This window comes from Mustela putorius, unplaced genomic scaffold, assembly GCF_011764305.1.
Source record: "Mustela putorius furo isolate JIRA1106 unplaced genomic scaffold, ASM1176430v1.1 tig00003836_pilon_pilon_pilon, whole genome shotgun sequence".
Taxonomy (NCBI): Eukaryota; Metazoa; Chordata; class Mammalia; order Carnivora; family Mustelidae; genus Mustela; species Mustela putorius.
Window position 1 is genome coordinate 33,442,642 of NW_025421989.1, and position 25,867 is coordinate 33,468,508.

A 25,867-nucleotide genomic window follows, 5' to 3' on the forward strand; every position below is an offset into this window, starting at 1 on the left:
ATCACTACTTTTCAGAAAGACTCAAATTTAAAACACTGCCATATATACTAAGTGTTGGCACAGATGTGGAGAGACTGAAACTCATTCATTGCTGGTGGAAATGTAAAATGTTATAACCACTTCGGAAAATAGTTTAGCGGTTCCTTAAAAAGTTAACAATACACCTGCCATAAGACCCAGCCAATTCACTCAGAATAATCATGCTGAGTGAATTCAGCTGGACAAAAAAGAGTACACAATGCATTATTCCATTTACACAAATATTAGAAGATGCAAATTAATCTATAGGAACAGAAAACCTATTAGTGATGGGGGGCATAGATGGAGAAGGGTGGCAAGGAAAGGTCACAAACGGGCATAAGGAAGCTTTAGGAAAGAATGGGTTCATTACATTGAGTATGGATGTAAATACACGTACACCCACATATGTCAAAACTTGTCACATTGTACATTTTAAATATATGCAGTTTAGTTCAATTATACTGCAGTAAAGCAATGTTTTGAAAAGTGCTATGATTAAGGGTGTGGCCCTCAATAAAATCTCTCCCTTATGTAAAATTACTTAGGGAAAAGATCTGATTAAGAGTTTGGTCTTCTCTGTCCTCTAATCCCTTAATATCCAATCAAGAGAAAGATAAAGATAGGGAAGTTAGAAAACAGAAAAAAAATGTGCCAGATCTGTTAATTATGTCCCCAGAAGAACTGTGGGTGTGACTGCAAGACAGAAGTAATTACAATCATATGTTAAGAAATCTAATAAGTTTTTACTAAGTTTACTTTTTAAGTATATAATTCAATAATGTTTAGTATATTCACAAAGTTGTATAACTATCACAATGATCTAATTCCATAACCTTTTCATCACTCCAAAAAGAAACATCACGCCAATTAGCAGTTACTCCCCACTCTGCCTCCTCCCAGCCCTTAGGAACCATGAATCTGTGATGTTTTGTATCTTTTATCACTTAGCATAATGTTTTAAAGGTTCATCTGCACTGTAGCATGTGTGACCACTTCATTCTTTTAAATAATATCTGGTTATATGGCTATACCACATTTTATTTTTCTATTTACCTATTGTTAAGTCTATTAAGGTTTTTTCAAAGATTTTATTTGTTTATTTGAGAGAAAGGGAGAATGGGGGGAGGGGCAGAGGTAGAGAGAGAGAGACAGAAACTCTCAAGCAGACTCCCCACTGAGCACGGAGCCCGACATGGGGCTCGATCTCATGACTCTGAAATCATGATCTGAGCCAAAACTAAGAGTCAGAGGCTCAACCGACTGAGCCACCCAGAAGCAACAAGTCATTCAGTTTGTGAGAGTCTTATTCTGCTCAGGAAGCCACAAGCCTGGGCAATACCAAACAAAAGAAGCCTTTGAGTAGTTAAGACTTAAAACCAATCTTCTAATTTTAATTTTAATCTGCGATATTCTAAGGGCAACTGAAAGAGCTATACAGACTTAAAGAGGGCATATGTATATCTTAAAGATACAGCAAGGAAAAACCTCCAAAGAGCAGGTCCAGAAACCATAAAGAACAGTGGACAGTGGCATTACTGCAAGAGAGAAAACCAGGTCCTGATCCAGAATGTTCTTCACTCTCAGCATAGGGCCTCCAATCATCTGCAAAGCAGAGTTTTTAAATTGCCACATTTCAGCAACTTCTGTGTGTCTCCCTTTTGCCCCTTTCCAAATAGGAGTGTTGATTTTTGCCATTACACATTAGGTGTTTGTTGGAAGGTAAGCTGGATAATTTTTCGTTTTTGTTAGTCTTTCAGACCAAGTAGAACCAAGGCTGGTCCAGATGTAGATACCATGCATCACCCAGAGATGCAGGACTATGAGCTAGATTCGTTGATTAGATGGGACTTTAGTGGCTCCCTGGGAGAATGATGGAATATGTTCTGTGTGTGGGAATGTTTTAGATCAGGTTTCATAGGAGTGTAAGATTCTTGTTCAAGTGATTTGTTGGGGGTATGTTCTTAGGATAAAGAAATTTAGGGAAAGAAGATAGAGCATGAGGAAATCCAAGCAAATGAGTAGTGTTAGGTATAGAATCGATTCGGTCCAATACTAGGGGATACTTCTGGAGCACTACAATTAGTCCCACACTGAGACAAGAGAGATGGCCTTTGGAACCCTCTGTCATTCAATCATTGGCTGAGGTCCACTCCCCAGAGATAGAGGTATCACCTTCTCTCTGAAGAGGCTTGCTTTTGGCCAAGGGCAACTTTCTAAAAGACGAGAAGCTGTGAGCCATTGGCCAACACCTTCAGCAGCTGGGGATGTGTGCATCTGCCTAAAGGAAGAGATCAGGGTGGGGCACCATTAGGGTCTACTGCAGGCAAGAGGAAAGCATCTGGGTAATAAATGGAAGTGTGAGCTGTGAGTGATTACACGGAGCAGAGCCACCCCAATCACCCACCTTGCTGACTCACCTTGGACTTAAAATCTGAGCTCCAAATAATCCTTTGTTATGTTAAGCCGCTGGTTCTGTTAGTTGCTTATCACAGTAGAAATGAGTTTGTCCACTAGAGTTCAATTGGGAAAGCAGAACCACCCTATGTGATATGGAATTAGGAATTTACAACAAGGACGAGACCTTAGATAATGTGGGACCTGGCGAGGTGCTGCATGGGAAGCTGTTGTCTCTGCACAGGGTGATGAGCCTGAGGTTACTATGGGTATTAGGGCTAGAAGAAAGAGACACTGAACCTGAAGTGGAAGAGACCAAGGACAAACTGGAAGCCACAGAACAAAGTGGAAAGCATCTCTTACCATTTTTAGTTTTGACGATGTGGGTAACCTGCAGAAGCCAGCATCTTTTCTCATGGAGCTGCATGTGGCCCAGAATTTGAAGCTGAAGGAGAGCAGGCAGGAGCTGAAGAGTCTGCAGGCCCGGAATCTCCTGTCCCAAGCCACCCTAACAGTGGCAACGCATGTGCTCCCGCTGTTGCCCAGCGCCTTACACTGACCTTCAGGGAATAATGACCATTGCTTCGTCTTTACCTTCTCAAATCTGTTGTGGTCCATCAGAAACCAAAACTACATCAGGGACAAAATTCTGGAAAACACAGTTCCAGTTTAGCTAAGTTGACATGCTACAAAGCCAACACATGTGGCCTCACTTAATACAGACCCCAGTGGAGGTGGCAATGTGACACCCAGAAGAGGACTTGTCACCAGAACTTGACTAACAACGTAACAACAGAACAACATAAACCAAAACGGGACCAAAACAAAGACCATTTTCTTAGTCACACCTGGCAAAGGATATTCATCAATTCTTCAGAGAGAAAATAAGAAAAATTACTGTAGGAAATGAAAGGCGGGAAATAAAAATTACTGTAGGAAATGAAATGAAATGCTATATTCTACATAATCCACAGTGGTTAAAAGCACAAGTTTTGTAAAGTCAGGAACCCATTTACAAGTTGTGTGTTCTTATGTTAATTATCTTCTCTGTGACTCATGTGTACATCTGAAAATGGGGATAATAAAACATTTTTTATGGGCTTGTTGGTAAGATTAAATGAGTTAAATAAAGAGAAAGCACTTAGAACAGTGTGTGGTGTGTAGGCGCTTTTCAAATATTAATGTTATAATTATTGTAGAACATCATGCTTTGCCTTTATGATAAAATGTATACATTTATGATTCTTAGTAAATTTCCAGGTTGTCCTCATGGAGTTCTGGGTGAAATGTTTCTTCCAAGGGTTATGTATTTCTGCCTTATAGTTGTAGGAAAGGGTCTGGTGTCCAGAATGGGGAAAACCAAGTGTGGGTCTCTCTTGCTGAACACTTCCCATTCAAGAAAGTTTCTGATACAATATATACCTCCTTGACATGAGTTATTCTCATTTCTCTATACTTATATGTCTCATCAACACAGGGCTTCAGGCCTAGAAAAATGACTCATTCATGTTCTATGAATAATCAAAGAGAAAGCAAAAAACTGTCCACTTCTTAGGAAACTCTTCTAAAGTCCGTGCTGTGTGTTCAATGAAGATTTCTCTGGTAAATAAAGATATTCAAGTAAGTTGCAACTGTGGTTTATCAGAGTCAGTTCTAGATCTGGGATGATATCTAGATCATCACTAGAATGTGTGTGTGTGTGTGTGTGTGTGTGTAAGAGAGGCTGTTACCAAATCTGAGTTTGTATTTAGTAGATTTTCATAGCCAATTTGGTTGATTGTATTTTGTTAAAATGCTATTTTAAAACACTGGATACATTCTTGGGGGTAAGCCTGGGGAGCCATGATCATGCAAGACTACACTGGTTAAGGAAGTTTATAACAGAACCATCTCCCCTTTTTAAAATGAGATATGGTTGAGCCCTTCCAATTTCTGTTATTCAAAACAAAAAAGAAGTCTTCAATGACATGTAGAAAAATCACGAAGTTGTATCCTATGGAGTCTCATGTCTGAGTTCTTTCCAGGGTCTCTAGAGTAGTGAGTTGACTCTTGTATGGCAACTGTTGGTCATGGAAGATTCTATCGCATGGTTCACAAAAGGGGTTCGATCTGCCCTCTTGTCTCTCTTGTGGGAGCCGTAAGGAAAAATGTTACCCCAAGATCCTCTCTCTTTCTGGTCATGCTGTTCAACTTCAACTAGATCAATGTAGATCTTTTAAACTGAAAGATCATCGTGGCAGGCTTCTGTTTAATAACAGAAACCTGGGTACAGAATAAAGGACTATATTTTATGCTCTCTTTTGTTGTGATCAAGTTTTAACCAATAGGATTTGGTGGAAGTGGTGTATGCGACTTTGGGGAAATTTCTTTAAAGGAGCTGACTCAGTTTTGGGGGAAAGCCTTTTTGCTTTCCTTCCATTCGCTTTCCTAGACTGCATACATAATGGCTGGAGTGTCGGCAGCTACCTTGCAACAGAAAAACAGAAGCCACATGGTGAGAATGGCTGAGCACAAAAGATGATCCTAGATCCCTGATGACTTTGTGCAGTTGTCACACGAATAGTAGTCTGACCATCTGTGAGCTTGTTTTATGCAAGAAAAAAAACCATTGTGTTTTTAGCCAACGTATTCAGGTTTCTACTTCTAGCAGTTAAATGCAGTTCTTGAATACAATTAGGAAATCTTAGAAGGCTGTTGGGAATATGCCCCCTTTTTACCTCTTGGCTCAGGCTTTCGCCCAGATATTCCCTGTGGATCCTCCCTTGGGTCCTAATCTAGCTTTCCCACAACAGACTGGTGAAAACTGACTAAATTCAAATGGCCACTGAATGCCCCCCAATATGATTGCCTCATCCCTTCCCACAGGAAGACTTTTCCCTCTGGGTTCCTTCAGGCATTGAGCAATATCTTTGATTTAAGCCAGTAGACCTGGACAGAGATGAGTTGCTGGTTCCAGAGCAGTCCTGGTTTCATGAATGAGGATGATTCCAGATCATCCAACTAAAGTTTGGATACCTCATCAGTGAAAACTGGAAAGCTGATCCATTTAACTATGCCATCCACTGTGTCCATTTAGGTACTCTGAAAAGCAGATGCCAGTATGGAATTAAATGTGCAAGAGATTTACTGGGGGTAACACCTGTGAAGAATAAAGGGTAAAGGTTGGAAACCCACAGATTTGCCAGTAATAAGTGACGGACTTGGTTTTGGGGGGGGTAAATCCCAGCTTTGATAGTCGAAGGCTGAAGTTCTGCTTTGAAGTGAATGTTGATTTATAGCCAGATATGTAATCAGAAATCAGAGGAAATCAGAGATTTCCCTGGAAATCAGAGAAACACAGAAATACTGAGATAAATTCTCCATACCTCCTCAGTGGACGGCCAAATAAAAACACTGGGGAGGCCCAAAAGATCCTGGAGAAAAGTGAAAGCCCAGGGAAACATGAGAACTGGCTATGCATTCCTTAACCACACATAGTTCATCCAGCAGAGGGTGGAAGCATTGTGGACTCAGTTGTTAGAACACAACTGCAGCCGAATTAATTGGCCAACTGCCAAGCTATTCAGACCCAGAGTGAACCTTTAGAAAGTGGGGCTAAAGTATAAAAATAAGACCTAAACATCTGAAGAGATGTCACCAGCTGCATACTGGGAGTTAGAGGGGGATGATGTGGGTTGGGGTTGGGTTAAAACAGATTCTACAGCTTACATTCAGACAAGTTACTAAACACCAGACAAAGCAACCAGACAAAGAAACTCTCAGAAAAATAAAACAAGTCAGGGTTATTATAACATATTATATAAAATATTGTCTAAAATGTCTACTTTTAAACCAAAATTTACCAGACATACAAAGAAACTAGAAAGTGTAACTTAAACTCAGGAAACGAGTAGCCAGTTAGAAACTGTGAAGGGACACAGATGTTGGATTTACCAGAGAATGTCTTTGAAGGGGGTATTATAAATTTGTTCAAGAAGTGACAGAAACTCTATTTGATAAATTAAAAGAAAATATGCCAATAAAGAGTTAACAAAGAGGGAGTCTCAATAGAGAAAAAATGATAAAAAAAAGAACCAAATGAAAATTCTAGAGTTGAAAAGTATAAGAACTGAAATGAGAAATATAATAAAGCCATTCAAAATATTGGTTTGGTCAATTTCTTTGAGCTCTATTTTTTTTTTTTGGCAGCTGTAGAGGATAAATTTTTAGCCTTCCTATTCAAATATAGAGTATTTCTAAAAGCAGAGAAAATTGTTTTCAAATGTTGTTATATTTCACTGTTTTTTTTTTCTAAAAATTTCTGAGGTGGTAAATAACTAATTATAGAAATATAAACACAATTTTCTTACATGGTCAATTAATCTGTGACAAAGGAGGCAAGAATATACAATAGGGAAAAGACAGTCTCTTCAATAAATGGTGTGAGAAACTGGGCAGCTACATGGAAAAGTATGAAACTGGACCATTTTCTAACACCATAAACAAAAATAAACTCAAAATGGATTAAAGACCTAAATGTGAAACCTAAAACCATAAAAATCCTAGACAAGAGCACAAGCAGTAATTTCTGTGGCATCGGTTGTAGCAATGTTTTTCTGGATACGTCTAAGGCAAGGGAAACAAAAGCAAAAATAAACTACGGGGACCACATCAAAATAAAACACTTTTACACAGTCGAGGAAATCATCAATAAAATGAAAAGTTGACCTACTGAATGGGAGAAGATATTTGCAAATTATATAGCTGCTAAGGGGTTAATATCCAAAATATATAAAGAACTCCTACAACTCAACACCAAAAAAGCAAAAACAAAAACAAATAATCTGAGTTAAAAATGGGCAGAGGACCTGAATAGACATTTCTCCAAAGAAGACATTCAGATGGCCAACAGACACATGAGAAGACACTCAACATTACTCATCACTAGGGAAATACAAATCAAAACCACAATGAGATACCTCCTTACACTTGTCAGAATGGCTAAAATTAATGATGCAAGAAACAACACGTGTTAGCCAGGATGCAGAGAAAGGGGGACCCTCTTCCACTGCTGGTAGGAATGCAAACTGGTGCAGCCTCTCTGGAAAACAGTATGGAAGTTCCTCAAGAAATTAACAGTAGAAGTATCATATGACCCAATCATTCCACTGCTTGGTGTTTACCCACAGAAAACAAAAACACTAATTTGAAAAGACACATCCACCCCTATGTTTACAGCAGCATTATTTACAATAGCCAAGCCATGGAAGCAACCCAAGTATCTACCGATAGACAAATAGATAATGAAATGTGGCATGTACGCACAATGGAATATTATTCAGCCATAGAAAGGACAAGAGTGTGCCATTTGCAACAACATGGATGGACCTATTGCGCATTATGCTAAGTGGAATAATTCAGGTAGAGAAAAACAAATACTGTATCATTTCACTCATAGATGGAATCTAAACAAAACAAAACAAATGAATAAATGAACAAAACGCAGAAACCGACCTATAAATACAGAGAGCCAACAGACGGTTGCTAGAGGGGAGGGGGCCGGGGGACGCACAAAATGGGTGAAGGGGAGTGGGAGATGCAGGCTTCCCATTGCGAAATGAGTAGGTCACAACCATAAAAGGCACAGTATAGGGAATATAGCCAATGATATGGTAATAGCACTGTATGGTGACAGACGTCACCCGTAGTGAGCATAGCATAGGATATAGAGAACTCGGATCTGTATGTTGTACACCCGAAACTAATGTAACACTGTATGTCATTTAAAAAATTAAAAAAAAAATTTAATTAAAAAAATTAAAAAAAAAAAAAAAGAATGGTCAGGACGTGCCAACTTCTCTAACGTTTGCCCCTGTTTCCAACTCAGGGCTCACCAGAGAAAGGCAAATTCGCTCTTCAGTACAACCACTAGGATGTCCCTCTTTCTTGTTGGCCTGCCCCCAGCTTCCCCAGGCCAAGGACTTCTCTAACTGGAGCATACCTGAAGCCTTCCATCTGTTTCCACCACAAAGCTTTCCCATTGCTTACCTACCTGGGAGTGTCTGCCAAACGCAAGTGACAGTGGCTGACCCTCTTGCTACAGAGAGCTGCGAACAGTTTCTCTTTGTTCGGAAATAAACACAGAAACAATTTTCCAACTCCACTGAGCCTCGCACCAACAAAAGAACATTCCCTGTAGGAGATCGTGAGAGGTCAGATTTTTACCCTAAGATTTAGAGGGTTTGGCACACTCTGTGGTCATCGGTAAAGTCATTTATATTGTTTCAAGAAACTTGGACATGGCAGGTAGTTGCTTAAAGGAAAGTGCCTTTGTGTTACGAAACCAGATTGCTTCTGCCTCTTCAGCGATGCTCAGATAGTTCAAGCTCAAATTCAAACATAACATGCTTCTCTGTGTTATTTGGGTTTCATTTCTCTTTCAAGCTTTGCCATTTCAATCCCTTCAAGGCAACTTTTTAATGTCTCCCACGGTTTATGAAATGTCGCATTTCCTTCAACCCCCCCAATTTTCTCTCTCATGAGGACTGCCCTCAGTATTGGACACCAACTCTGAGACAAGTGCTCTGCTGGGCTCCCTATGAGAGTGTAAGAGGGAAAGCATGGGGAATCGGAGGGAACAAGGGACACAGACACTTGCAAACCACACAGCCGCTGCCTAGTGGACATCAATTTTGTCCGTCTACACATGTATCTTCTTTCCCTTTTCTTCTTCCTTCACCCACACGCTGAGCCTGAGGTCTCACATTTCAATCCCCAATGAAAGCAAATTTTGCTGGTTTTTTAAATGTGAAATCCTACCCCTACAAAGTCATAACCCTACAAGGTTGTTCTGACACTGACCTCATGCTGAAGCCTGGGCTGGGGCCTCTTGGGGGACTCGCTCTCCTGACTCCTGAAAACACTTACGTGAAAGGACTGATTGCAGGAGTCATCCCTTTACTAATGATTATGAGAGAAAGGAAAAACACTGTCCAGGTATGTCCCTCCATTCAGCTTTTCAGGAAGGAGGTAGCATAGAATCCTTTGCGAGTCATCAGGTCCTGGAAACAAAATTTGCTTTCAAATCAATACAAATGCTGTCTGTTCCGTGTGTGTGCAAGAGGTGCCCATTATTCTTTTTGTTTGATATGTAGGCTTTTCTCAGAAAAGAGCGGATCAAGTCCTCTCTCAGGAGATCACAGACAATCTCTATTCTTCCATTTCCTCCACTTTCCACGTCTTCATACACTTACAAATGTTGCGGGCATCCCTGTCACACGAGCCAAAAAATCATTTCTCTAGTGGCGAAGTGGAGAGGGTGGAAGGTATGGGACATTCCATGTGTGATTTCTTCTTAGAGCCCTTCTAGAATGCCATCACACGGACCCCACCCAATTTATCACTTGTGCGAAGATAGTACACGTTAGAGTTATGGATCATACTTTCACATACTGTCGTAAGAAATGTGTAGAGAATGGGTTCTTTCAAGTGCACGTGGTAGGGAGGGAAGAAAACAGTCTGAAGAACAGAGATGACCAAACCTACAGGACAAGTTCATTCCCTGGAGTACACGGGAAACGATCATGGGTGACGTCAGCAGGCCTTTGAGATCAAAAGCAAGAATGGGGTGGGAAAAAAGTGACTTCTAGATACGACACCTAGACTCTGAGTGTTACAGCAAGACCAGCTCCTGGGTTCTTGAAGGTCACATGCAAAAGACCTACTGGGAGAGAGAAGGAAAAGAAAAAGTCCGAGAGTTGTGCCAAGATGTGTCATTGCTGCTGAAGCTAGCATGTACTTACATTGGCAAAGGGGAATTTGGAATTCAGTTCGACTCCTTTATGTGTTTTCTAGTCTTTTTCAGAACACACACTTAACGCTTTGGAAACTTGACTGTTCTATGCTGATTGGATGGTCTTAAAATGAGTTCTAAACTACAGAAAGTAGAACATTATCCATCGTCCTTCACTCAGATCATTGCAAAGGCACATGCACATGCCCTCCATTGGCCTGTAGAGGAAGTACGTCCAACTGTGGCAGTTTCTCTGTGTTCCTGGAATCATAATTGGCCTCCATTTTCAATTTCCCTTGAAGGTGGAGCCATACCCTTGAATGCCAATGGAATGTAGGCAGAGGGGAGATGTACAGCTTCCAGGCCTGGAGGACACTAAGGCATAAAGGTCAGACCAAAGCCACCAAATGATAAGAGCTAAGGTCCCTGAATTACTGGGTGAAGCAAGGCCATCTGCTTACCCTTGTATTACCATTGGTGTATTTGGACACGACCAAGATATAGACACTTACTGCATGAAATGGTTCAGACTTAGGGAGTGTTTGTTAAAGCAGTTAAACTACCTAGACTGATACCAGTACCTTTCACAGAAAATAATGTGGACATTTCTGATGCCATTATTATAGCAGCTGGCTTATGAGAAATAACATTCTGAGGTTTTGTAGTAATTTGTGAGTTGAAATCAGTTATTTTCCACTTGATGCAGGACAAATGCTTACAAAGCCATGTTAAAAGACATATCTGGGCCCTAGTCTTGACCCAGTGAATGAGAACCAGGGAAGGCATAGGCAGTTATTATTTTAAAAAACTTCTCTTTTACACAGGCCCTTGGCTAAGAACCATGCATCTACGATAAGCCAAATTTTACCCTTAGATTAGGCTAAACTGTCAGGCCTCATTGCCTTGGTACATACAATTTGGCTGAATAAAGTTTTTCTTTTTTTTGAATAAAAATTTTTTAAAGCATATTTCTGTTGTATCTAAAAAATTAACATGTAACAGAAAAGACCTTTTTCGGGTGTACAGTTCTATAAATTTTATTATTTTCAGGTAACACCACTCAAATCAGGACACACAAGCAAAAAATACCCTCATACTACCTTTTTGTAGTCACACGCTCTTCCTCTCACCCCAAAGCCTTGCAACCACTGATCTCTTCCCCAACATTAGTTTTGTCTTTTCAAGAATGTCCTAGCAATGAAATCCTACATCAGTAACCAGTTGAGACTGGTGTCTTTCACTCGGCATAATGCTTTTGCGATTCACTTGTCTTTGGTGTGCATCCATAACTTTTTTTTAAAGATTTTATTTATTTGACAGAGAGAGATCACAAGTAGGCAGAGAGGCAGGCAGAGAGAGAGGGGAAGGGAAGCAGGCTCCCTGCTGAGCAGAGAGCAGGATGCAGGGCTCGATCCCAGAAACCTGGGGTCAGCACCTGAGCTGAAGGCAGGGGCTTAGCCCACTGAGCCACCCAGGTGCCCCTATCCATAACTTTTTAATGCGAAGTGGTAGCCCATCATAGGGACCTACTACAGTTTGCTTTCCATTCACCACAGAAGGGATCTGCGTGTAGTTTCCAGGCTTCGGAAAGTGTGAAGAGCGCTGTTACAAAGCGTGCACCAGTGTCTATGTCATCCTAAATTTCCCTTCCTCTAGGGCAAGGTTTCTCAACTGCAGTACTGCTGACATTTTGGGGCCAGGAATTCATTTGTTTGGGGGGCTTCCCTGTGCACAGTAGGAAGCTTGGCAGCATCCCCAGACTTCTACCTAGATGTCTGTAGCACCTCTACTTCTCACCCCCACCCTCATTGTGACAAATACAACATGTCTCCAAATATCGCCCCCTCACCCCCCACCTGGTGGAGAACAACTATCTTAGGGAACAAAACCCTCCATGATTACTTTAGTGTGGGATTGCTAGTGACGACTATCAGTTTTTGTCTGAAAATGCCTTTGTTCCCCTTCATTTCTGCAACAAATTTTCTCTGGACATAGAATTCTCATTTGACAGTTGTTTTCTTTCAGTGCTTTAAAAAAAAATCAGTATACTCTAGATTTTGTCGTTTCTGTTGAGAAGTCAGTTACGAGTTGTAAGTGTTCTTTTTGAGGTAATCTCTTTCTGATCACTTTCACTATTCTTATCTGTAGTGGTATTGTGGGTGAAATGAACCCTTAAGATTGACTTCTGATGATGAAAGTGATGAGGACACACACACACCCAGGAGGTATGGAAGGTTTATTACACATATCACGAGGCTTATGGGGTAGAGCAGGGCTGGCTTCCCAGGCTGGTCTGAGAATGGTTTGAGAAAGCAGGGAAAGAAGACTGGCTTGAAATTTTTGTGGTCGTCGGGGAGTGGGGCTGGAGTAAGTGTTCCAGCTACAGGCCAAGGTTCGAACTTTCATCTGCTGCCAAAGACAAGAGCACCTGGGTTTTTCTTCTTTTTAAGACTGTGTTTCTAAGTAATCTCTACACCCACCATGGGGCTCTAACCCATGATCCTGATCAAGAGTCGCAACTATACTGACTGAGCCAGCCGGGTGCCCCAGTACCTGGGCTTTCTTACCAGCTTGCCCAAATGTGGGACAGAATGGAAGAGGGAGAGGTGGGCTTAAAAACTGTCCAAAGCAGGGGAGGGGGCAGTCTTGTGGGAGTGAACCCTTACCCTGTGGACTCTGACCCTATCTCTGGGTACACAGGGTCAGAAAGGAGTGGAGGCCAGGAGAACTGGCTGGTGCCAGAAAACCCGCCCCCAAACGCAATGGAATTGGGTCCAGGAAGCAATTTACTCCCTCTGTGCTTCAGGCTCCAAGCCCACAATGCTCACAAAGAGGTCTGGGTAATTCACACCAGCAACCACACACACATGTTCACAGCGGGCTCTACCTCTGAGTATAAGACTAAAGATGCATTCATTCCTTCTCTTATTCTTGGGTGCACATTAGAAAAAAAAATAGGAGTCATGGTCTATTACAAGTGTTAAAGGGTTTTGTTTTTTGTTTGTTTGTTTGTTTTTAATGAACTGCACTGGTGTGGGTTTATATTTTTCCGGCTTGAAGTCTGTAGTGCCTCTTGAATTTTAGAGCTAATATCTTTCTGCCTTGGTAAGTTCTCAGAAATTCTTTCGTTAAATAGTACTTCTGTCCTATTCTCTCTTCTCCTTTGGGGATTCCAAATACACATACCTTCAACCTTTTCATAGCACCATAAATATCTCACAGACTCTCTTCTACACTTTGCTTCCTTTAGTCTCTTTGTGCTTCAGTCTGAATATTTCCCTCAGGCCGAGCTTTCAGTTCACCAGTTTTTTCTGCCAATCTATTAAGCCCATATAATTATGACTTGATTTCACTGCTTGTATTTAGCTCTCAAATTCACATTTAGTCTTTTTTTTAAAGATTTATTTATTTTAGAGAAAGAGAGACTACAAGCAGAAGGAGGGAAAGAGAGAGAGAGAGAGGGAGAGAGAGAAACTCTCAAGCAGACTCCATGCCCAGCAGAGCCCAATGTGGGACTCAGTCTCACCACCCTGAGATCAGGACCTGAGCAAAAATCAAGAGGCAGCCCACCTAACCGACTGAGCCACCCAGATACCCCCATGTAATCCTTTTCAAAATAGTTCCCTTTTCTACCCAAATCCCCAATCTTCTGCATTATTTCCTCGGAAAATGTTAAACTAGGAAAATGTTAATACCTCTTGCTGAAAAGCAGCCCCATATGCAAAGTCCATCTATTCAGGCTTCCTTCCTCCCAAATTTTGGCCCTGTAATATTTTGATAGCACTCTGATACTTTCAAGTGCTTCAAATACATATCTATGTCCAACTTTTCTCTCTATTCCCAGTGCTAGGATGGTTTGAGCCACTTACTAGGAATTGCCAGAGGACTAGAGACTTGCTTTAAATCCTGTGATTATTTTACAAGACATGTGTCCCAGTTTGTAAAAACTTAGTGTCATGAAAAAAACACGATGAAAGAACTCCTCAAGATTAAGAGAGACTTAAAGGACAACCTAATACAACAGAGGGAGCTTGAGTGATTCTCGATTTAAGTGAACTGGCTTATCCAAGGTATTTGGGAAAGAACACGGGAAATTTGAATGAGACTGAGTGGAAAGTAGCTGATATTAGAAAATTATTGATAACTTTGTTAAACAAAAACGCTTACCTTGCAGTTACAAAAATGTCAGTTTTAGAAATGCATACTGATGTATTTAGGGTTGGAATGTCAGAATGTCTGAGTAGAACACGGAGCAAACACAGCAAAGTGTAATTGACTTAAATCTATGTGACAGGTTCATAGGTTTTTATTATATTGATCTTCCTACTTTCCTACGTATTTGAAATGTCTCCCAGTAAATTAAAAAAAAAAAAGAGATTAATGTTAATAACAAGATCTCATAATTAAACTCTCTAGCTTTAATTTCTAGTACCTAATAATGAGGAAAATCAACTTTTAAATCCCCAAAGCAGTAAATTAAGTAATTATAATAATTAAGAAGTTAATGTAAATCTGATGCCAAGTTGGGAAATAAACATCTGAACATATGAAAACAAACATTCCTATGGACAGAATTTTAATGATTTTTAAACTATTGACAGACTAAGACTTTTCATAGAAAACCCTTGTTATAATAACCTTCATGCCTACAAGGAAAGTTCTGTAAAATCTTAGTAAGTGTGCTACTATTTTGACAATTCTAAACAAATTACTCATTAAGACTGTGAGGAAGTTTGACAGGTTTTCTAGAACATAAAAAAAAATCATTTTCACCTGGGGTCAGATGTTTACCAGCAACTGAGCCAGATAAGACTTTTCTTAAGTAAAAATAAAAAGGTATCACTGTCATTTGTACATTTTTTAAAAGTAATTTCTACACATGATGGGCTTGAACTCACAACCCCGAGATCAAGAGTCGTCTATTCTTCTGAGTGAGCCAGCCAGGCACCCCCATCTCTGTATTTCCTAGTTAGGTACAGCTCTCCAGTCTACTGCTAAGCTTACTTAAGATACCCCACCTATCATAATATACATGTATGATACATGCTAGATGAATGTAGAATCGAGAGGAACTATCTGGGAATGCAGCCTGGCCTGGGCAGGTACGTTTCCCTGCTGTAGTTTAAGTAAGTAATTTGAGGGTTATGATGACATTTCCTGATATCTTCAGTAGTTAGGATTGTGTAGTGACAAGATGCCAAAGTATCATCTGTCACAATTGTTGGAGGAACTGTTGATCAAAAAGCCCATCAGTCCCTTGTCTCTTAACTTTAATGTAGCTTCTTCCAGCAAAGACATCTCAGTTCACTGCATTCAATATGGTTCCACTCCCTCATGCCCCCAACTCCCCATACTCGAGAAGGCCTAAAGTACATAGGTGTGCAACAAAAAAATGATGTTAGTAGAATGATCAGGTCACTCTTCCAGTTAATGCTTTAGCTCTCATTTGCTGCTTAAAATCTGATATCAAACTAGGGAAGATTACAGTTCAGATAAATCCAGGGCCTAATTAATTCTTTTAACATATTTTCCATGTGGACAAATTTCTCTTGCCAAAACACTGTCCTCTGTTTAGAAGAGAGGCTGCAAATTGCTTCTTGTGGGCCAAATTCGGCCTACAGCTCTGGCTTGGCTACCCCTAACTTATACACGCTCATGCATGGACATACATGCACACTGAGTTGTCCAGATTAAAAACCCAGATTGCCACCTTCTTTTTAAGATGCTGAGGATCTGGGAGTGCTGGGCCCAGCCTTGAGAGACAGTGGTTAGCCGCTGGAACAGAGTGGCAGAAGCTCCAATACACATTCCGGGTTAGCCTTTGAAAATACCTCAGTGACACAATCCCTGGTTTAAATGCATTGTTTGTTTAATTCGATAAAATATCCCCTTCGCTCCTGAGACGAAGACTTCCTAACCTTCTGATTTGTCTCCTCTTTTGACTTCTTCTTATTCTTATAAGGTAAAAAAGTAAACCACGTTTTAAAGTTCTGTCTAAAAAAGATACTCAAAGATTTTTAAAGAACTACTATCATTAAAAATCTTTAAACCATGTGTCCTGGCAAAAGGAAATTTTGAGTATGGAAATGTTTTCAGTTTCAGTAGCCTCACAAAATCAGAGCAGGCAGAAAAATGCTTAACTGAAAGTCAGAAGCATGATAAAGAAATCAGTCTAGCTCTCTCCCCAAATAATTACTCCGAGTTTCATCTCTGATTCCACTGCCACTTGGGTCCCTGACAGTAGAAGCCTGTGACAGTGGCTTGGGCTTCATTGTTGTTGCCAGCCCTGATGATTTTAAAACTGTTTGGCCTAATTTTCCCCTTTTGGATGCTTCGGGTGGTGTTCGCTACTCCTGCTGGAAGAGATTCTCTTCTGCTCATGGAAAGACTTTCTTTTCCCTCTACAGATTTATAATAGCCTATGGGTAGAATTATACTGCAATACACCATATGGGAAATACGTTAAAAAACTGAGCTCAGGCTTACAGTAAATGTGTACAAATTTCTAAGAAACAAATCCTTATCCAAACTCTACAATTGCACATGTGATCACTTATTTGATAATCATTTGACATTGACCATGTGCCCACTGGGTCTGGGACCCTGGGAAAAATAACCCCGCTACAATTCCTGCTTTGATGAAAGAAATTTCAACATCACAAAATATCTCCACTGAAGATACTTTGTCATTGAAGAGCCAGGAACTGTATTCTTCCATAGTAAGAATACAAGAGAGGAGAGACCATAAACAGTTGAGGATTTTTTGTGGGATCAGTAGCTCTGAAACGAACATGCTACTGTGGGTTGAAAGGTCTCCTGGAAAAGACACTGAAGACCTAAGTCCCAGGACCTCAGAATGTGATATTATTTGGAAACAGAGTCTCCAAGGAAGTAATCAAATTAAAATAAGGTCATTACAGTGAGTTCTACACTACTCTCCTTGTAAAAAAGCAAAATCTGGAAACAGAGATAGACATGCGCAGAAGACAATGTGAAGACACTGAAGAAGGCCATGTGAGGACCAAGGACTGGAGTGACGTATCTACAAGACATAGAACGTCTGAGGCGACCAGAAGTTAGGAGAAAGGGAACGTGTCCCGCAAACACCTTAATTCCAGATATCTGGCCTCCAGAGCTCCGAGACAATATATTTCCATGGTTTTAAGCTCCCCGGTTTATGGTACTTTGTTACAGAAGCCCTAGGAAAATAACACAAGCACCTTTTCAGAACTGGATAGTTTCTTCATACATAGGAGGGCCTTAGTGCCTACCAATTTTTTCCTTTTTCTTTAATGTTTTGACATGGATTTGCATGCTGTTTTAAAAATTCTACCTCTACGAACTTTTTCTAAATTAATATTCATTTAACGCTTGGTCCATAGTAATCTGAACATTGTCAATGACCCCCTAATGTTCAAGTCAACAGATTCTATTTTCAGGTCCCCCAAAAGGTCAGTAAAAATGGCCAGAGGAAATTTATATAAAGGAGAGGGGATTTCATGGAAAAGATCATGAAGTTGAATAGTTTGGGGATTAAGACATATCATTTCATTTTCTAATAAAGCTAAGGTTATTGGTAAATATGATTCCTTTTATTTTTGAAGCTAGCCTAAATTGATCATTCTATTCCATTCTATCAGTGATCTTTCCTGGCTTCTTTCTAAGAGTTCTCAAATATGTGAGCTTTGCTTTCTGTTTAAGTTTAGTGCCCACTAATCTCCTTTCCATCCAGTTAGGAAACCTGGGCTCGTAAGTTGCCCTAAGAGCTCCACTGACAATGCAGTCATTTTTCCATTTGCTTCCTTGTACTCCCCTGGAACCAGGACTCTGGTCTTGGTTTCTGGCATGATATCTGGCACATAGGAACTGCTCGGTTAGTATTTCTTAAAAGTAAAAGCCAGATATGAAGCCATGTTTAAGCAACAAATACAACACAAACATTTACAGTCCACGGGCAGACAACTGGTAGAGTATTTTCATGCAGTTTTTCAAAAAGCATTTACTCGTACCACTGAAACGGACTCTTGGTGTTGATAATCTCTACCAACTCCTTTTTTCAAATCTGAACTGTTTTGAGGCCTCTGAGAAAGCAGGGGTACCCTGTCTGCTGGTTATGCTGGTCTCACGTCCACCTCTTCCAAGTGCTCTGACTCAATCCTTTCTTTGGTCTGTAACCTGTCCCATTCTTTTCAGTCATCAGCCAAACATCTGGTATGGTGGGTAGGCTCTAAGATGGTGCCCACGACCTCTGCCTCCTGGTCTTCATTCCGTCATTCTGAGTAGGAGTAGACCCTGTGACTTGCTTCTAACCAACAGAACGTGTCAAAGGGGACAAGACACCACTTCAATGATTATGTTACCTAAGACTGTGACCCCTGTCTTGCTAGCAACCTCTATTAACTCTCTTCCTGGCTCTGATGGAGGAAGCTGCCATACCGAAAGGCCTTTTGTCAGAGTAAGAGTGTTGTTAGTTCCTATCACTACATAACAAATTACCGTAAACTTAGTGGATTAAAACTACATATATTTATTATTTTGTAATTTTCATGGGTCAGGAGCCTGGGCAGTGCTGAGCTATGTCCTCTGCTCAGGGCCCCACAAGGCTGCAGTCCAGATGTCAGCCAGGGTTCTGGTTTATTCTGAAGCTTGGGCTCCTCTTCCAGCCTCATGGGTTATTTGCAGAATTCAGTGCCCTGCGGTTAGAGGACAGAGGCTCTCACGGCCTAGAGGCTTCCCACCCTTCCCTGGTACACGACCCTCTCGGTAATAGAGCAGTTTGCGTCTTCAAAGCCGACAGGAAAGCATCGCCGCTACTTTGAATTGCTCTGACTTCTTCCATGTCTGACCTCTAGAGAGTTTCTGAAAGGGCTCACTTGATTAGGTCAGACCCATCTAGGATTATTTCCCTTTTGCTTAAAGTTAACTGATTAGGAATTTTAATTACATCTGCAAAACACCTCAGCTTTCCCATATAATGGAACCTAAGCAATGGAAGGGTATTTCATCGTCTTCACTGTTCCTGCCCACACTCAGGGGGAAGGGAGGATTCAGGGCCAGCGCAGCCGCTGACGGAAACCGTGGGGGCCATCTGAGAATTTTACCTACCACAACTGGCATGTCTTAGTGCTATATGTGAGCTTTATTGCCACTTGGCTCTTCTAGTTTACATTTTTGTGAAGTATTTTTTTGGCGATACTGTACTAGTGAGTGCTATAGTGGCAATAGCAAAATTGAATTCCCCTATATGTAATATTTACACAGAAAACTATTCTGTAAGATCTCAAGATCATGTCTACTCTAGACTAACACCCTTTTGTGTGAAACACAAGAATGGAGCTTCTTTCCCTGTCTTCCAGTGGGGCAATGGTCACTACGATTGAAGGATAAAATGTGTTCGTCAGGAGCCAGAATGGTGAAAGTGAAGGTGGTTTGCTCCACCGGATTGAGTAGTATCAGTGAGCACAGGACAGCAATGTTTCTGTCCGAGGAGACATAACCGCTTTACCCTTCTCCGTCCCTGTGGCAGAGGACTGCGTGCTGGAGCCCACCTTGCTACAGACAGCTGGAGCCAGTCAGCCTGGCTGTGTGTGGTGGTACTACGGTGGCGAGCTACGGCAGGTGAAACACTCCAGATCACAGCACAGAATCTGCCGTTTCTGTGCCATGCCGCCTCCCTAAAGAAGAGTGGGAGGCAAAGAAATTTTGACAGTTTCTCTGTGAAGCTGTACTGTTTACACAGTGGCCCTGATATCTTCTTTACTCAGAGGTAAATGAAGTTTGTGTCTCACAATATTTTAACCATAAACAGATTTTTTCGGCCCCCATTTTGTCAACTGATGGAGGATTCCAAGTACCTCTACATTTTATTTATACTCATACATTTAAACAGTGGAAACGACCAGATATAGTTTATTAAAATATGTTCATTGAAACAATTTTGACTCGGTTTTTAAAAATTGCAAATACATTAAAAACTGTTACAGTGTCATAAGATTGTAAATATTGCCTTATGAAATTATAAAGAATTTGTTTAGCAAAAACTATGAGATATTTTAATTTAAACTTCACATATAAAAATATATGTTCTTTTGCAACACTGAACAGTTAAGGCCACAACACTTGAAGGAGAGTTTCAGATACACATATTTTGAAATTGCTTGTCAAAAATATTAGCATAAATAAATATCAAAACTGGTCGTAACAGTCAAACCAAATAAAACATATTATTAAACTTACATCTTTAAAAGTTTGTTATCAGAAACTTTCCTTCAGAAGTCATAATGTTTTTCAAGTATAAATTACAATGTGCTTGGTGACCACGGAAACAGATATATATTTATAGTATTGTACAAGATTTTGACCTTCTCTCCATATTTGGGGGTGAAGTATCCTGATGATTTTGCCCCATGTGGTTCTGGTTGGCATCTTTCTTACTGCTTTTAAAAGCTATTTGATCTCCTATTGGTTTTATCTCTGGGAGTGGCTCATTATTACTCTGCATACTTTTTTGACTCGTCAATGACATCCTTTTAAAGAGGAAAATCTAGAAAAAAACCCACACACACAAAGAATTCATTTCAGTAAGTGAATAGTCACTTAATAGTATTTTAGGGGGTATAATTTTCGACTAGTCTTAACATTATTTCATCACATCTTTATGGGGCACCATGTGTACAAAGGTACATTCTCAGTGTCCATCTGCCTCTTCTTTTACCAACGGCAATCATGACTCCTCCCTGAATTAAGGCCTTTCAGGGTTTAACGTTCATCATCTGTGCCTTGGTAATACATTATCATTTTTCCTCAAAGAGAAAATTCAGTATTTCACTTTGTTGTGTTGTTAAAGAGGACAAAGACGAAAACTAGGATGTTCTGGAGGGGGAGAGACCCTCCATTCCCATAGATCAGAACTTCTGGCAAAATGTTAGCGCTGCCAAATGATGGCTTTGGGAGCCCCCAAGGATCTGGAGGCAGGTGAATATATGGATCTGTTGCTCAGGAGAGGCCAGGGCTATAAATGGGCAGAGAGCAGCCGGACAGAGGAAAGCAGACGTCCTAACCCACAGCGTGCAGGCAGGCAGAAAGGAGAACAGAAGGAGAGAAACTAAAGAGCCAAGTGTGAGATGCAGTCAGAAGAGGAGGAGCCAAGTACTGGAGACAGAACTTTGTGGAAACGAGCTCAGGAAAGAGGTACCTCAGAATTGAAGGAGGAAAGTGTATCAAGAAGGGAGTGCCAAATACGGCACATATAGGAGAAACTGGGGAAGCTGATGATGGAAAAGAGCCCCATGGGATTTAAGCCTTTTGAGGATGTAGCCAGAGAAAATAAGATTCCTGAAGAGTGACAACATACATACAAGTTTTGACAAGATGCCAAAAACAAACAAACAAACAAAAAACCAGGTGAGGACTTGACTCCTTTGGAAACCAAAATGATGTGAATAATAGCTAGCCTTTAGTCTTAAAGAATGGAGGAACTTAAGTGAAAAGTGGCGACCTGAAAAATCGGAGTCTAGAGAAAGGGTCTGTGGGCTAAAATGGGGGAACTCCTGCTTTGTTTCTGCTGTTGTGGAGGAATCCATATCTTGAAAAATTCTGCTACTACAAAATACCAAGAAATGCTCAGTAAGTACAAAAACATTATTTTATAATGTGTAAGGAAGTTCACAAAAACAAAATGAAGGGAAATAAATCCCTGTGGGCAAAAAAAAAGTAGGGAACAGGTAACCTCAGAGGTTAGGGAGCAATGGAATGACATTTATTGATCTCACAACTTAGACTCATTTTGTTAATGTATATTTATTTGTTTTTTTTAAAAAGATTTTATTTATTTGATAGAGAGAGATCACAAGTAGGCAGAGAAGCAGGCAGAGGGGCGGTGGGGGGGTGCTGAAGCAGGTTCCCGGCTGAGCAGATAATGTGGGGCTCGATCCCAGGACCCTGACATCATGACCTGAGCCGAAGGCAGAGGCTTAACCCACTGAGCCACCCAGGTGCCCTGTTAATGCATATTTAATCTCACAAAATAGAGAGGCTTGGAACTGAGACCCTTCCACAAAGTGGGGACCTCTAAGAACTATGCCCTTAATGTAAGTTCATCTACAAACACTGGGAGATGATAAAATAACATGCTCTCCTGGTCTAGACTTTGAGTGAAGGATAACCACATTTTCCTAGTGGAAGGTTGGGGTTCCCATTTACTTTACCGGTGTAGGTGGGAAAGCCCTAACTGAGAAATTAACTGAAAGTGGTCCTGGAATGGTAACACCCAGGGGAGCTAACAGAGGCTAATACAAATTCTCTACAGATGGATTTGCCTTAATGTAAGCCTTAAAGGAGTTCCACAAAAATCCGAGTTGAACATGAACTCACAATCCAAATTTCAAAACACATAAGGAAATAAGAGAGTACTAGCAAGTCAACCAGAGCAACAAACAGATTTTGATTCCTAAGGGATGTCTGACATTGAAGTAACTAAATATACAATATAAAATAAGTATGATTAACTATTTAAAGAACCATAATAAAAAAAACATGAGCACAAAAAAATAGTTTTTAAATGATTGATTTGAAAAAGAATCAAAATAAAATTACATGTGAAAAATATAAACACAATAGGTAGGTTGAAAAGATTAGTCTCAGCTGTAAGGAAACTATGGAATCAAAGAGCTCTGAAGTATGAGAGCTCTGAAATCCCCCAAACTATTACTTAGACAAGGACACCAGGAAAGTAACATTAAAAGACACAGATAAAAGAATGAAAAGTTTTGTGTCAGAATTCCAAGAGAAGAGAGGAAATATTCAAATTATAATGGATGAGAATTTTCTTAAACTGATAAATGACATGAATCCTCAGATTCAAGAGTCATAATGAATTAGAAGAAGGTTAAAGCAAAAAATTCCCACCTTGGCATCTCATAGTGAACCGAAGTACATCAAAATAAACTAAAAAAAAAAAAAAAAAAAAAAAACCAGTGAGGGAGAAAGGATAGATTATATATAAAGTTATCAGCAATTATACTAAAGCAAATTTCTTAATAGGAACAATGGGAGCATATATCAAAAGAAAGTATTTGCCAACCAGCCATATGATCATTCATTTGCAAGTAAACAGAAACTTATAAAGTTAACTATAAGAAGAAATCTATGACAGGAACTTCCAAAGGATTTCTTCAGGGAGAAGAAAAAGGATCCCAAGAAGGATACCTGAGATGTAAAACAGAATGGTGAGTAAGAAAGTGGTATAACAAATAATAGTAACATTTGATTGGTGAGGCTAAAAAATTAAAATACTAGATAAAATAACATGTAAAATGGGAAGGAAGGAGTGATAGGAGAGAAAACTCTTCTAAGATCTTGGTATTATTTGGGGAAAAGACAGGAGCATTAACTAGCTTTAGATTTAAGGTACATATATTAAAAATATTTAAAGACAAAATCTAGCTTATAGGCCATTTACAAGAGACTCATCTAAAACACAAGTAAAAGAATGAAAAAAAAGTATCAAAGTGCTAGTCAAAGGAATGCTAGTACAGCTCTATTAATAACAGATAAACTTTGGCATTTTTTTAAAGATAAGGAAGAATACAAATAGTAAAGATGACAGACTTAAATGTAACTGCATTAATAATCAGATTAAATATAAATGGGCTAAATGCTCCAATTAAAAGGCAGAGATTTTCAGGAAATCAAATGCATTTCAAATATAAAATCACAAATGAGTTAAAAGTAAAAGGATTAATAAAGATACAACATGATAACTCTAATCAAAAGAAAGCTAGAGTGGCTATGTAATATCAGACCAACCAGATTTCAGAGCAAATATTATCAGGGATAAAGAAGTCCTTTCATGATAAAGGGGTCAATTAATTAAGAGAATATAACAATCCTAAATTTTCTAGAACCTAATAAGAGCTTTAAAATACATGAAGCAAAAACTAATAGAAGTACAAGGAGAAATAGATAAATCCACAGTGGTATTTAGGGATTTTAATGCCCCTTCCTCAATAATAGATATTACAAGTAGACAGAAAATCAGGAAGGATAGGAAATACTTAACACTATCCACCAACTTGAAGTAACTACATTGATAAGACAATCCACCCAACAACAGCATGCTTCTCAACCTACTCAAGTGCACATGTAATACTAACCAAGACAGCCTGATTCTGGGTCATAAAACTGATCTCAATAAATTTAAAAGGACTCAAGTCATACTAAGTATGTTCTCTAATCACAATGTAATTAAATTAGAAATTAGTATCAGAAACCTCAATGGAAAATAACCAAATATGTTGAAATTAAGTAACCCATGACTCAAAGAAGTAGTGAAAAAATATTTTGAACCAAATGAAAATGAAAACAATATATTCAAGTACTTCAGAGAAAATTTATAGCACAAAAAGCCTCCTTAAGAAATAAGAAGAGTCTCAAATCAGTGACCTCAACTTCCATATTAAGAAACCAGAAAAAGAAGAGCAAATTAACCCAAAGAAAGTAGAAGAAAAGAAAATATAAAGATTAGAGTGTACATAAAAAATAAAACAATACAGAAAAGTAAATGAAACCAAAAACTAGTTCTTTGGAAAGATCAATAAAATTGACAAACTTCTAATTACGGAATAAAAAAACAGAAGACATAAAAAAATCTGACAAAATCTGTGTAAGACTTGTACACTAAAAACTACAAAACACTGTGAAGAAAAATATAAAACATCCATAGATGGATATAAAACATCCATAGATGGGGAAGTATTTTCATGAGTTAGGAGACTTAATATTGTTAAGATCTTAACTCTTCTCAAATCCATCTGTAGGTTCCAAGCCATCCCAATCAACATCCCAGCAGGCATTTTTTCTCCAGTAATTGACAAACTGATCCTAAAATTTCATATGGAAATGCAAAGGGCCTAGAAGAGCCAAAATGAGTTTGAAAAAAAACAAAGGTGAAGGAGTAACACTTCCTGATTTCAAGACTTATTATGAAGCTACAGTAATCAAGACAGTATGGGACTGGCACAAGATAAACAGATCAAAGAAACAGAATACAGACTCCAGAAATGTGCCCACACATGGAAAAGTTAATTGATATCTGTGAGGACAATTCAGTAGAAAAAAGATAATCTTTTTTCAACACATAGTGCTAGAATGATCAGATGCCCATAAGTCGGAAAAAAAAAAAGAACTTTAATTCATACCATCACCATATAAAAAATTGACTCAGAATAGTACTCAGTAAGAGAAAGGAATGAACTATTGATACATGTGTGGATGGATTTCAAAACAATTAAGCTGAACAAAGGAAGCCAAACAAAGAGTACATAGTGTAGGATTTCATTTCTTTTTTTTAAAAAATTTATTTATTTGATAGACAGAGATCACAAGTAGGCAGGCAGAGAGGGGGAAGTAGGCTCCCCGTTGAGCAGAGAGCCTGATGTGGGACTCGATCCCAGGACCCTGGGATCATGACCTGAGCCGAAGGCAGCAGCTTAACCCACTGAGCCACCCAGGAGCCCCTAGAATTTCATTTCTATAAAAATCTAGAACTTACAAAACAATGTACAATGATAGAAGGAAGATCAGTGGTTTGGATAGACAGGGATCACAAAGAGGCACAAAGAACCCTCTGCCAATAACAGCACCAGTTTTCTGATTTCATAGGTGTATGCACATGTCAAAAGT

General features: G+C 39.6%; 1 protein-coding gene across 6 annotated transcripts in view; it reads right to left on the reverse strand.

Annotated features, from left to right (window-relative positions):
• RPGR (retinitis pigmentosa GTPase regulator) overlaps positions 1-25,867 on the reverse strand; it is an 84,076-nt gene that overhangs the window by 11,464 nt on the left and 46,745 nt on the right. Inside the window, exons 17-18 of one of the 6 annotated variants that reach the window (XM_045089457.1) lie at positions 23,093-23,131; positions 20,594-20,729 (exon numbers count right to left, since the gene is read on the reverse strand). The exons of 2 other annotated variants lie outside the window; for them this stretch is intronic. In XM_045089457.1, coding sequence (XP_044945392.1) covers positions 23,102-23,131 — 30 coding nt within the window. In that variant the 3' untranslated portion in view covers positions 20,594-20,729; positions 23,093-23,101. Of the gene's footprint in view, positions 1-12,343; positions 12,596-20,066; positions 20,730-23,092; positions 23,132-25,867 lie in introns of those variants that run through there. 3 more of the 6 variants (XM_045089453.1, XM_045089452.1, XM_045089454.1) reach the window with 3 other exon arrangements.